This window comes from Camellia sinensis, chromosome 1 (genome assembly GCF_055761805.1).
Source record: "Camellia sinensis isolate YWXY chromosome 1, ASM5576180v1, whole genome shotgun sequence".
Classification (NCBI taxonomy): domain Eukaryota; kingdom Viridiplantae; phylum Streptophyta; class Magnoliopsida; order Ericales; family Theaceae; genus Camellia; species Camellia sinensis.
In genome coordinates, this window is record NC_138961.1 from 86,552,468 (window position 1) to 86,566,762 (window position 14,295).

Consider the following 14,295-nt stretch of genomic DNA (forward strand, 5'->3'; position numbering starts at 1 on the left):
TAAATAGTTTTCAAAAAATAATTTTTTTTTATTTTAATTTATTCTAGTAACTCTTGGAATTAAAATTTATTTAATTACCTAGAGTTATTGAATTGTTTTGAATTATTTATTTCTAATAATTTATTATTCAATTTATTTTATGGTAATTAGTTGTTATTACATGAGTTATCTGATTGTTAGTGGTTAAGTTGGTAGGAGTTTATAAAAATAAAAATTTATTATGTAAGATTCTTACAATTTTATTTGATTTGTTTGGTTGGTTTCTTTTGTAGCTAACTTTTTTTACAGGTTCACTAAAGCAAGAAATGATGACATATAATACGAACAAATAAAATAAATCGGAATTAGTATATTGGACTATTAATTTTTTATTTGAACATGATTACTTTTGTATGGAATGAGGAATAATATTGGACCTTCGGAATTTTAGTGAATTTAATTATTCACTTTATAGTTCAATTTAATTTTGGATTTATTCTGTATGTTGTTTTGAAAGTTTGGTAACAATTTCAATTTAATTTGATTAATTAAATTCTGAAAAAAATAAAGAGTTGGAATTTGAGAATGTCAAGAGATTCAGCTAGTTGAGAGGTTTTCAACGGTATAGAATATCTCTAAGCAGGTTTGTTGTGGGAGAAAATTTAGTAAAATAGTTTCGATTTTTCTATATAATGTTCTTATTCATGAGTTTGCTTATGATTATGTTGTATTATAAAGTGGATGGATACTAAGAGAGAATTAAAGCATGGTGGAATAATTTTGCATTATAATTCTATTAATTAATTGTTGTTTCGGTTGTGAGTTTTTCCATGTCTTGATGTGTATAATCAAGTGAATTACTTCAAATGTTATTGTGTATTGTTAGAGTTTAACTCTATTGTTTATAAGTTTTTTTTGCTCATAGTTAGATGGTTGGAATGCCAATGTTATGATCATAATAGTCTTATATATGTAGTTATTTCATAGCCATGAAACTCATGACATTCTTGTAACTGCAATGCACCTATAACCTTTGAATTACACATTGTGAGTTACAACTGAAATTATTTGTGTAATATTCACTTTATTGGTTCATTAACTCATCTTGTATCCAAGAATGTATATGAACAGTGAGTATGAAGATTTAGCGCCTATGAGGATATAGTTTTGTAATGTGTTTTATACAAAGAAAAACATTGCAAGTGGAGAAATATGGTTTTGGCTAAGCAGACGATTTTCAAATGCAACCATGAACTCCATTTTGCAGATTTAGACAATTTGTAATTGTAACAGTTGCATTTCCATTTCCAGTTGTAGTGATTTTTAATTTTTAATTTGTAATAGTTTCACCATAGTGAAAGGAAAGGGAGATGGAAAAAAATTATAAACCTTCTGGTTTAGAGAAAGTCTTTGGGATTAATTTTATTATTTTCAAAGTATTTTGGTTTTCTGTAATACAAATCAAAGTTTAGCCTTGGCTAAAGAATATTTCTGATTTGTTTAGAAATGGACATTAACATGGATTTGGTTTCAAACCTTTATAATTAAAGGGAGTCTTTGGATTTAATCTTTTTATTCCTAAAGTAGTAGGAAACCAAGTTTGAGAAAGTCTTTGGTTATAATTTGATTATTTCTAAAGTGTTTTGTTTTGGGAGAAAAAAAAAATTAGCATTAGCTAAAATATTTCTGATTTTTTTGGCTCAGTATCAACAGTACCGGTTAACTTTTATAAGTGGTATAATTCTGATAGCATTTTTAAATTGCTTATAAGTTTTGTAAACTGGGTTTGTTTTAACCTAGTTTATCTCCTGAAAAACTTAATTCTAAATTTGTTTCTCATAGACTAGGAGTCAACATGCTCTTGAAAGTTTTGTCTAAGGTTAACTAGGTCTTAAGTGGGACCAGTGTCACCCCCCTCCAGTCTTCCTGAAAACTTTCCTGACCATGTTCAATAGATCAGTTTTGAATCAACTTTCAGACTTTGAGATTTTATAGTGTTAAGTTTAGTTTCTGGAAAAATAGAATCGTGAAATTCTATTGTGATTTTTCAAAAATGGCTTCAACAGGTGACAATAGAAAATGTTGTTCCACTTGACAGCCTTAAGCCTTGCGAGGTTCTTAAAGGAAGATCTAGAGAGATCAAGTGTGATTAAAAGAAATCATAAGATTGCATGATAATATCTCTGAATTAATTAGAGGCAATTAGTATGTTATCCTTGCGTCAATTATAGCATGTATGATTGCTATGACTTCGCTTATGCTGTATTTGGTTAGGGGATTTAGAAAGGGATTTGGAAAGAGAAATGAAAAAGGTAGGTGAAATGTGAATAAAACATGCTTATATTTCACATAGTTTCACACACCTTTTCCATTACCCTTTCCAAATCCCTTCCCAAATCCCCCAACCAAACACAACATTAAGAGCAAAGATGGGACAACTCGTTAGGGTGGGTGAATATATTTTTGAATTTTTAAAAAGTTCCAAATATGTTTTTAAATTGGTGGCTCATAGTGAGTACAAGATCACTAATCACAAAGATACAAAACTGGCGGTTCCTAGGAGGTATTAGACCACTAGCTACACTATTATGAGATTGTGGTTCCTAGTAGTGAACAGATTACTAAGCACATGTCAATAAGTGATGGTTCCTAGTAGTGGAGAGGCAATTGATCACATGCCAAGGCATGATGATTTCTAGTAATAAAAGAGTTTGTTGATCCTATGTCAAGGCGTTGTGATTCCAAGTAGTAGAAAGTCTACTAACCATATGCTGAGAAATTAGTGATTCCTAGTGATAAGACTACTGGCCATGTTATGAATTTTTGAATAGTAGACTATTGAACATTGGATCTATGTTTTCTAATAGTAAGACTATTGACTTCAAAGTGACATGTTGGACCAAACTTGTTTTGGTGCCTTGAATTCGACAAAGACCTAATTCGGTTAATGACGGTCTGGGAATATGTTTTTAGGGATATGATTTTGAGAGTTTCGTAATCATTGTGACACATGGAATTGTTTAAAGACCCTGTATGAATTTTTGGAGAGGTCGGGAGCCTTTTTATAAATTCTACAAATGTGGGAGTGTCATGCAAAAGGTGGCAATACCTAAACCCAAGTGGTTAGGATAAGTCTTAAAATCCGTTGACTTTGTATTTAACGGTTATGCACAATATAGTAGTGCATATTGGGTTTTTTTGTGTGGACAAATCTAATATTCAGATTTACACAAGAATATTATCATGAAATTGAGAAAATGGTTTTTATGAGAAAAAAAAAAAGTCTAGAAGATGTTAATATGCTAGGACTTAAAAGTTCTTCTATCTAAATCTTCTTAAACCTCTATGGTGGCTAGTGAGGCTAAAAGTTTTTTTAAAGCTGTGATTTCTTTAGAAAATTTAGCTTTATCTTGCATAGGTAGTAAGACTTGGGATGCAAGTGAATGAAAGCTGAAGAGATAGACTTGTTATCAAAGGATACTAGCAAAGAGAAGGCCTGGATTACTTTGATGTGTGATCACTATTTCTAGTGAGTGTGATCGCAATTGTGCGACATCTAGAAATACATCAAGATGGATGTTCAGATAGCTTTCTTATATGAAGATTTAGTTGAATAAATCTTTAAGGTTTGAATAGTTGAGAAGATATTTAATACTACCAGGTGGATGTTGTATTCGAAGTTTTGTATGAAAGATATGGGCCTTGCAGATGTGGTTCTGGGCATTAAGATTACTGGAACATTTGGTAGTATTATACTTTCTCAGTCTCATCATGTTGACAAAATACTTGAGAAATTTAGTAAATCAGATACAAGTGTGTCAAGGACACTGGTAGAAGCCTACATTTGGCCGAGAATAATAGTGAAAGTGTATTTCAACTAGTATATTCTCAGGTTATTGGAAGTTTTAGTATTTGATGAGTTGTACAAGGCCATGTATAGCCTACTCAGGTAGCAGGCATAGTAAATACACAAGTAATCCTAATGCTACTCATTGAAAGGACATTATGCAGGTGTTGGATTATTTACACTACACCGGGAATTATGGGTTGCATAACACTTGATATCTAGTTGCACTAGAAGGGTAGAAAGGCACCTACTGGATATCTGATACAAAGACTACGAATCCATTAGTGGATATGTTTTCTTTAATTAGAGTTGCAATCGTGTCTTGGAGATCTTTCAAGAAAATGTGTATCATGAGATCAATGATGAAATTGGAATTTAGTGTTTTAGATAAAAGCTACTAAAGTAACCGAATGGCTTTGCCATTTTATTGAGCATATTCCATGTTGATCAAAACTTGTGCTAGCAATTTTGTAATAACCCGACCCTCGTACATGTTCCTTGTTATATTTTCGGATCCTATTTTGTGATTTTGGATGCTTACTGTGTAATTCCATGAGAAATTAGGGATAAGAAAGTTAACTCCATGTTTAAAGCATATGTTTAAGAATGTCTATCTGTTCAACAAGAAAAGTATCTGTTACATTAGAAGGTTTGAATCGAAATTGGAGGCCTTCAAGGCTTAATTATCTGAAATTGATTTTAGATATGTAATCAGCATAATTTTTAGGTAATATTAAGCATTTTTGGGAAATTTCAATTTCGGATGTTTAAACGATTGACTTTTGTCTTATTAGCTCTTATATATATGTGTGTGTGTGTGTTCTTGGAGCCTTGGACCTAGTTCAACACATTTCATGGAAAAGGATAGAGAGAGTAAGAATGGAGAGAAATGAGAAGGGAGTTTGGACCTAGTTCAACACATTTCATTGAGCAGAATCGCCGCACGGGCGGGGGTCATGGCCGTATGTGCGGGAGGGGCTGCCGCACGTGCGGGAGTCATGGCCACACGTGCGGGAAATGGTGAAAAACAGGGGCTCGGCCACTGTCTAAAAGGCACGTGCGGGGCATTTTGCCGCACGTGCGGGAGAGCTTGCCGCACGTGCGGGGCTCACAGCCGCACGTGCGGCCCATGCTGAAAAACATGGATCGCTCCGTTTTGCGTGTAGAACCCTCTAATGTTGTCGGAATATGTCTTTGATGCCTTTTAATATGTATAAATTGCTTCGAAGTGAAACGAAACAGAAAGTGATTTGATATGAAAAGGAAACTAAATTGTAAAGGTTGAATGTGTGCAGGGCACACTCCGGGAAGAACAAGCACATCATCGCAACACTGTGAGTTGTAACATCATTATCTGCTTTACATATGGCTAATGCTTTTCGTTAGCATTTCATTTACGCAACTATGTTAATGTTTCAAGTATGTATGTTAATGTTCAAGTATGCTCCAAATATGTAAGAAAAAAATGGAAAAGATAAAATACCATCATGCTATAAGACTCTGGGCCTACGACCATTCAATATAAGTTATTATGATACGAAACAAAGTGCTACAAGGAACTAAGTGCTACGACGTGAGCCACCTCTAGAATCCGTGTGAGACACCTCTTGAGTTCGTATAAGTATATTCACAGGCTTAGTGCCAAATTATTTAAGGGCCTTGTGCCACCATGTTTAAGGGCTTTGTGCCATCATGTTTAAGGGCCTTGTGCCACCATGTTTAAGGGCTTTGTGCCACCATGTTTAAGGGCCTTGTGCCATCATGTTTAAGGGCTTTGTGCCACTATGTTTAAGGGCATCATGCCACCATGTTCAAGGGCATTATGCCACCATGTTCAAGGGCTTCAAGCCATTATGATTTAAGAATGTGATATGTCAAACTGTTATGTTCAAGATTGGGCCTAAGGCCATTATGAAATGAATACAGAATCAGGCTAACTTTGTGATCTCTGCTTTTCCATATGTATTGATATATGTCATGTTCAAGTTGAGCATTGTTTCATTCATGTATTACTATTCACTGAGCCCGGCTCACTATTTGTTATGTCTATTTCTGTAGGCAACCAACCAGGTGGTCAATCCTAACCCATGACGCCCGGTTTCTTTTGTCAACCTTCGCGTAGCCAGGCACTTTCGAGGCCACTTATCTTGTGAAGTTTATTAAGATAATTAGCTTACTTCTTGGCTATCCTTCCAAGGTTAAATGTAAATGACTTCAACAGTTTTTTTTTTGTTACATGCCCGACTATAGGGCTGGGTCTGTATATGTGTTTGTATATATATATACTGCTAAGGAATATTTTTGGACTCTATCAACCTTTTATGGTGCATGTAATGTATGAGATCCTGGCATGTTAGAAATAGCTCAATGGAGTTTGTTATTTTGGTATTCTTCTAATATTTTGTGCTTCCGTCAAGGCCCCATATGCTATATATATCAGGTTATATGTCTGTGTTTGAATGGGTCATGCCCAAACTTTTAGGGGCAAGTTAGGGGCGTGACAAGTGGTATCAGAGCACGAGTTGCTATCTCACACACGGATCCATTGAGCTTTAGGGTGTCTAGAAAATCTTTAGGCATCTTGCATGACATCCTGAAAGTATATGAAAGAGCGATGGCAACGTTAAGTCTACTCTGACAATGCTAACACTTTTGAAATATGTCTATTATGTATAAATGATTATTGTGTAGGCAATGGTGAGGACAAGGACAGAAGATACAGAAGATGCTACTTCTGCACGGCTGGATAGAATGGAGAGAATGATTATGGAAATGGCGGAGACCCTACGGCAACAACAGCAACAGCCACAACAACCACCCCCACCACTGGTACCTCCACCGGCAGTACAAGATTTCCATGCTGAAGACCGGACTATCACCCTTACTAAGGAGTTTAAAAAGATGAAACCGCCTTCCTTCAAAGGAGGAATAGAACCAATGAGAGCTGAAGCGTGGGTGTTGGGAATAGAGAAGTTATTTGAAGTCTTTCCCTGCACAGAAGCTCAAAAGGTGCAATTAGCTGCCTTTACTCTTGAGGATGAGGCACGCAGATGGTGGATGCTTACGAGAACTGTACACCAAGGGTTGACATGGGACAGATTCTTGGAATTGTTTTATGACAAGTACTTCCCTCAAAGCATGCGAGATAAGAAGGTAACGGAATTCGAAACTCTCAGGCAAGGGAACAAAACCGTCGCTGAATACGAAGCCCAATTTACAGAATTAGCTCGGTTTGCACCCCATATGGTGGATACGGATTATAAGAAGGCGCGCAAATTTGAAGGGGGATTACAGAGCGCTATCCTGGATAAGGTCAACATGTTGAAGTTACCTACTTACGTTGATGTGTTGGAAAGAGCCGTTATAGCGGAAGGGAATCTCGCTACTCAGAGTCGAATTTTGGAATGGAAAGGGAAGAGGCAAAATACTCAATGGTCGAAGGGATCACCTACTCCACCAAACAAAAAGCAGACTTTAGGGAGTTCAAATACTTCTACCCCTAGTCAGGATTCAATACCGACTTGTTCGGAATGTGGAAAGAAGCACCGTGGAACGTGCTATCAGAAGTCTGGAGCCTGTTTTCAGTGTGGCAAGACGGGTCATTTGATTAAGGATTGCCCTCAAAGAAATCAACAAAGCAATAATAGAACCACTACAAGTTCAGCGGGGTCTGCACCAACTTCCAACACCAAGACAATTGTTAAACCTACTAATAATAAAGACACTGCGAGACAAGGCAGGGTGTTCGCATTGGTTCCGGGAGATGTGCAAAATGCGGCAACGGTGGTGTCAGGTACATTTATCGTTCACGGTCATTTCGCTCATGTATTATTTGATTCTGGCTCCACCCACTCTTTTGTGTCGAAACTATTTGCTCCTAATTTAGATAAAACTGAAGAAAAACTGTCTTATATGTTGTGTGTGTCTTCACCTTTGGGAGGCCCTATGATTTGTACTTCTATCTATGCTGCTTGTGAACTCCAACTTGGGGATATCCGGGTATATGCCAATCTGTTGCCTCTTGATGTGGCCTATTTTGATATTATTCTGGGAATGGATTGGTTAGGTGAATATGGTGCAACTATAGATTGTTTGACTAAACAAATCAGTTTCCACCCTCCGGGACAATCAGGGTCTACCTTTCAGGGACATGGAGTGACTTCACCACCTTATTTAATTTCCGCAGCAAGGGCTTGTAAATTAATTCAGAAAGGGTGTCAGGGGTATTTTATGCAGTGTTCTAGAGGGGCAAGTGGTGAATGGGAATACCGACATGATCCCAGTTGTCTGTGAATTTCCGGATGTTTTTCCAGAAGAACTACCAGGACAGTTAATAGATCGTGAAATTGAGTTTACAATTGAAGTAGCACCAGGAACTCAACCCATTTCTAAGACTCCGTATAGAATGTCGCCAGTTGAGATGAAAGAATTGAAAATGCAGTTGCAAGATTTATTGGACAAAGGATTTATCCGCCCGAGTGTATCTCCGTGGGGTGCGCCAGTTTTGTTTGTAAAGAAGAAGGATGGAACACTCCGGCTTTGTATCGATTACAGAGAACTTAACAAAGTCACAATCAAGAATAAGTATCCGTTGCCAAGAATCGATGACCTATTTGATCAGCTTCAAGGGGCACAGGTCTTTTCTAAGATTGATCTACGGTCTGGATACCATCAATTCAAAGTCAAGGCTGATGATGTTGAGAAGACAGCTTTTCGAACTCGGTACGGTCATTACGAATTTTTGGTTATGCCCTTTGGAGTTACTAATGCCCTAGCAGCCTTTATGGATTTGATGAACCGCGTTTTTAGGTCCTATCTGGATGAATTTGTGGTGGTCTTTATTGATGATATCCTCATTTATTCAAAGAATGTGGAAGCTCATGAGACCCATCTTCGCTTAATTCTTCAAACCCTCCGGGAAAGGAAATTGTATGCAAAGCTTAAGGAATGTGAATTTTGGCTATTCGAGGTGGCATTTCTGGGGCATATTATCACAAAGGAAGGAGTTTCTGTTGATCCACACAAAATTGAGGCGATTGTGAAATGGCCGACTCCTACCAATGTGACCGAAGTGCGTAGCTTTATGGGATTAGCTGGCTATTACAGGAGATTCGTTCAAGATTTTTCTAAAATTGCTGGGCCACTTACACAATTGACTCGAAAGGGAGTTGCATTTGAATGGTCAAAAGAGCGGGAATCTGCTTTCCAGGAATTCAAGATGAAATTAACCACAGCTCCAGTTTTGGCTTTACCATCTGGCATCGAAGGGTTTGTAATTTACAGTGATGCGTCTCATAAAGGATTAGGGTGTGTGCTCATGCAAGGTGGAAGGGTTATTGCCTATGCTTCACGACAGCTTAAACCCCATGAGAAGAGTTATCCCACGCATGATCTTGAGCTCGCGGCGGTGGTTTTTGCCGTAAAGATATGGCGGCACTATTTGTATGGTACTACCTGTGAAGTTTACACCGGCCACAAAAGCCTTAAGTACCTTTTTACCCAGAAGGAATTGAACATGCGGCAGCATCGGTGGTTAGAGTTAATTAAAGACTATGATTTACAGATCCATTATCATCCCGGTAAGGCCAACACGGTTGCGGATGCTCTTAGTCGGAAAAATATGGGAGATTTGGCCAACCTGTTTACGGAGCAAAGGGAATTGGTAGATGAATTGGATAAAATGAGGGTGGAATTTAAGACACCTGGACAAGAAACAGTACTAGCAGCAGTAATGGCTCAACCGACTTTACTTGAAGAGATCAAGTCACATCAAATGGAAGATGACATTCTAAAGAAGGTATGTGATGAGTTTGAGACAAAACCACAACCAGGGTTCAGTTTAGTGGATTCGGTACTCAAATTTCAAAACCGAGTATGTGTCCCCAATGTGTTGGAACTTAAACGGAAATTGATGGAAGAAGCACACGCCTCAAGATTTTCCATGCATCCGGGAAGTACTAAAATGTACCGGGATTTAAAACAAAATTTCTGGTGGCCAAGCATGAAAAAGGAGATTGCAGACTTCGTCTCTAAGTGTTTGCAGTGTCAGCAAGTGAAAGCGGAGCATCAAAGACCAGCAGGATTATTACAACCCCTTCCAATCCCGGAATGGAAGTGGGAACATTTAACCATGGATTTCGTTGTGGGATTACCACGGACACCTCGGGGTATGAATTCTATATGGGTCATTGTCGACCGATTGACTAAGTCTGCCCACTTTCTGCCAGTGAAGACTCAGTACAATGCAGATAAACTGGCGGTCATTTATGTGAATGAAATTGTAAGACTGCATGGTGTACCGGTCTCGATTATATCGGATAGGGATCCGAAGTTCGTTTCCAGATTCTGGCAAAGTTTACAAGAAGCCATGGGTACAGAATTAAAGTTCTGCACAGCTTTTCATCCTCAAACTGACGGTCAATCTGAGAGAACAATACAAACTCTGGAAGATATGCTCCGGATGTGTGTGCTAGAGTTTCAAAAAAGTTGGGAAACCCATTTACCGCTGGTAGAGTTCGCATACAACAATAGTTACCACTCAAGTATTGCAATGGCACCCTATGAAGCTTTGTATGGAAGACCGTGTCGTTCTCCCGTATGTTGGGCTGAAGTTGGAGATAAATCCTTGCTAGGGCCTGAAATTGTTCAGTTAACCACTGAGAAAGTTAAAGTTATTCGGGAAAGATTAAAGACGGCTCAAAGTAGACAAAAAAGTTATGCGGATAACCGACAGAGAGATTTGGAATTTGAAGTGGGCAGTCACGTCTTTATAAAAGTTACTCCGATGAAAGGCCATCCAAGATTCGGGAAAAGGGGTAAGCTAACGCCCCGCTACGTTGGTCCCTTTCAAGTTTTGGAAAGGGTGGGTCTGGTAGCTTACCGGGTTGCCCTTCCGCCACATATGAGCCTAGTACATAATGTGTTTCATGTCGCTATGCTTTGAGGGTACCTTGCGGATCCGTCTCATGCTATTGATTATCACCAGATTGAACTAGATGATAAGTTAACTTATGAGGAAAAACCAATCCGCATTTTGGATCGGCAAGTGAAACAATTACGCAGCCGAGAAATTCCAATGGTAAAAGTGGAATGGCAGGAACATTACGGAACCGACGCAACTTGGGAAAAAGAGGGGGAAATGCAACATCAGTATCCGCATTTCTTTCTACCCTAAGGTAAAACAAGTTTGGGGACCAAACTTATTTAAGGGGGGGAGAGTGTAATAACCCGACCCTCGTACATGTTCCTTGTTATATTTTCGGATCCTATTTTGTGATTTTGGATGCTTACTGTGTAATTCCATGAGAAATTAGGGATAAGAAAGTTAACTCCATGTTTAAAGCATATGTTTAAGAATGTCTGTCTGTTCAACAAGAAAAGTATCTGTTACATTAGAAGGTTTGAATCGAAATTGGAGGCCTTCAAGGCTTAATTATCTGAAATTGATTTTAGATATGTAATCAGCATAATTTTTAGGTAATATTAAGCATTTTTGGGAAATTTCAATTTCGGATGTTTAAACGATTGACTTTTGTCTTATTAGCTCTTATATATATGTGTGTGTGTGTGTTCTTGGAGCCTTGGACCTAGTTCAACACATTTCATGGAAAAGGATAGAGAGAGTAAGAATGGAGAGAAATGAGAAGGGAGTTTTAATAAAGGCTAGAGATTGAATAACCTAGAGAGACTTTGGGAGATCTCAACTCAAGGTAAGTTTGTCTAACTTTTATAATTCCTCTCTTGAATTTGAGGGTGATACAACCATGATAATTGAACTCAAGGTGTAATTGGATCATGTTTTATCCATTGGATGAGTTTGAACTAAGTTGCTTATGTATGTATGTGGAGAACTAGCTTTGATTTCTTACCTTCTCATGAAAGATCATGAAGAACTTACCTTATATATGTATGTGATGGTATATGTGATGTTGATGAAAAAGGAAATTTGATTATAGTTAAGGGTTCAAGAATTAGTGTTTATCTAGTTTAATGTATGTATTTGAAGCCTTTGTAACATGAATTTTAGGCTATGTATTGTCAACTAAAAATGTTAAAATGAGCCTTGTGAGGATGTACCAAAAGATTGGGATTTTCTAAGAATTTCGGACAATTTTGAGCAGAATCGCTGCATGTGCGGGGGTCAGCGGGAGGTGCTGCCGCACGTGTGGGAGTCATGGCTGCATGTGCGGGAAATGGTGAAAAACAGGGGCTCGGCCACTGTCTAAAAGGCACGTGCAAGGCATTTTGCCGCACGTGCGGGAGAGCTTGCCGCACGTGCGGGGCTCACAGCCGCACGTGCGGCCCATGCTGAAAAACATGGATCGCTCCGTTTTGCATGTAGAACCCTCGAATGTTGTCGGAATATGTCTTTGATGCCTTTTAATACGTATAAATTCCTTCAAAGTTAAACGAAATAGAAAGTGATTTGATATGAAAAGGAAACTAAATTGTAAAGGTTGAATGTGTGCAGGGCACACTCCGGGAGGAACAAGCACATCATCGCAACACTGTGAGTAGTAACATTATTATCTGCTTTACATATGGCTAATGCTTTTCATTAGCATTTCATTTACGCAACTATGTTAATGTTTCAAGTATGTATGTTAATGTTTCAAATATGTATGTTAATGTTCAAGTATGCTCCAAATATGTAAGAAAAAAATGGGAAAGATAAAATACCTTCATGCTATAAGACTCTGGGCCTACGGCCATTCAATATAAGTTATTATGATACGAAACAAAGTGCTACACGGAACTAAGTGCTACGACGTGAGCCACCTCTAGAATCCGTGTGAGACACCTCTTGAGTTCGTATAAGTATATTCACAGGCTTAGTGCCAAATTATTTAAGGGCCTTGTGCCACCATGTTTAAGGGCCTTGTGCCATCATGTTTAAGGGCTTTGTGCCACCATGTTTATGGGCCTTGTGCCATCATGTTTAAGGGCTTTGTGCCACTATGTTTAAGGGCATCATGCCACCATGTTCAAGGGCATTATGCCACCATGTTCAAGGGCTTCAAGCCATTATGATTTAAGAATGTGATATGTCAAGCTGTTATGTTCAAGATTGGGCCTAAGGCCATTATGAAATGAATACAGAATCAGGCTAACTTTGTGATCTCTGCTTTTCCATATGTATTGATATATGTCATGTTTCAAGTTGAGCATTGTTTCATTCATGTATTACTATTCACTGAGCCCGGCTCACTATTTGTTATGCCTGTTTCTGTAGGCAACCAACCAGGTGGTCAATCCTAACCCATGACGCCCGGTTTCTTTTGTCAACCTTCGCGTAGCCAGGCACTTTCGAGGCCACTTATCTTGTGAAGTTTATTAAGATAATTAGCTTACTTCTTGGCTATCCTTCCAAGGTTAAATGTAAATGACTTCAACAGTTTTTTTTTTGTTACATGCCCGACTATAGGGCTGGGTCTGTATATGTGTTTGTATATATATATACTGCTAAGGAATATTTTTGGACTCTATCAACCTTTTATGGTGCATGTAATGTATGAGATCCTGGCATGTTAGAAATAGCTCAATGGAGTTTGTTGTTTTGGTATTCTTCTAATATTTTGTGCTTCCGTCAAGGCCCCATATGCTATATATACCAGGTTATATGTCTGTGTTTGAATGGGTCATGCCCGAACTTTTAGGGGCAAGTTAGGGGCCTGACAAATTTTGTATACTTTGTGACAACCAATCAAGTATTGGTAGGGCACAGATGGAAGGTCTAGACATTTTTCATGAACATATAGTTCCATACGACGACTACTCTCGTATGTTGTCATTATAGACTACATATAGTCTAAGGATGATATTACGGATCTGTTAACCAAAGGAGTAAATCGAGAGTTAGTAAGAAAGTCATCAAAAGGAATAGGGTTAAGGCCTTTAGCGAATGTTATCGGAACGGAAAACCCAACCTAGTTGACCAGAGATCCCAAGATCTAGGTTCAAAGGGACAACCTAATTGCGTGTAACGAATGAGTCACTGTGGAGGTAAATCCTCGTGCTCATTACTTTATACCCTGTGGGGTGGAAGGTTAAGCTGATGCTTTTAATGACCTAAGTACTGTGAATAGTCAACCTTGGTATAATGAGATACCTTATGTTGGTCCCCTATGTGAGTGCGAAATGGGGCTGCTTCTTTAAGAATTGACGAGGCCGAATTCTTTAAAAACACTTTCTGAACCAGGCTAGTGTTCCCGAACCAAATCGGAGACCCGAGTGAGAACAAGAACAATGGTTGAAGTAACTCCTATGTGAGCTTTATTATCTCGGTTTACACAAACGGCAGAATAGTTTAAGGCATCACGTTCACTGGTCAACCAATAAATTCGACAAGCTTTCACTACGAAAGGTTCAAGCCCAACAGCTACCTTTTTTGATGCAGAGTTATTCTAAGTGTGCTCTCTCTGAATCTTTGTTGTTAAGCGTTATCAGTTTTTCTTTATTTAGCCAATTTT

The 14,295-nt window shown here is 38.2% G+C and overlaps 1 protein-coding gene and 1 long non-coding RNA gene across 2 annotated transcripts; both read left to right on the plus strand.

The window, feature by feature from the left end:
* The first annotated feature begins 6,727 nt into the window (after window positions 1–6,727).
* On the plus strand, window positions 6,728–7,433 carry LOC145805940 (uncharacterized). The gene is made up of 2 exons (XM_082901448.1): window positions 6,728–7,245; window positions 7,334–7,433. The coding sequence occupies exons 1-2, from the start codon at window positions 6,728–6,730 to the stop codon at window positions 7,431–7,433; spliced, it is 618 nt and encodes a 205-aa protein (XP_082757574.1).
* Window positions 7,434–7,444: 11 nt separating this feature from the next.
* On the plus strand, window positions 7,445–13,360 carry LOC145789830 (uncharacterized). The gene is made up of 3 exons (XR_014328233.1): window positions 7,445–7,619; window positions 12,297–12,335; window positions 13,059–13,360. It is a non-coding gene; the product is annotated as an uncharacterized LOC145789830 (long non-coding RNA).
* Window positions 13,361–14,295: the final 935 nt, after the last annotated feature.

Coding starts and splice junctions, on each gene's coding strand:
- LOC145805940 (XM_082901448.1), top strand. CDS start 6,728: ATGAAACCGCCTTCCTTCAAAGGAGGAATAGAACCAATGAGAGCTGAA. Junction 7,246..7,333: donor TTGGAATGGAAAGGGAAGAG/GCAAAATACTCA, acceptor ACCCCTAGTCAG/GATTCAATACCGACTTGTTC.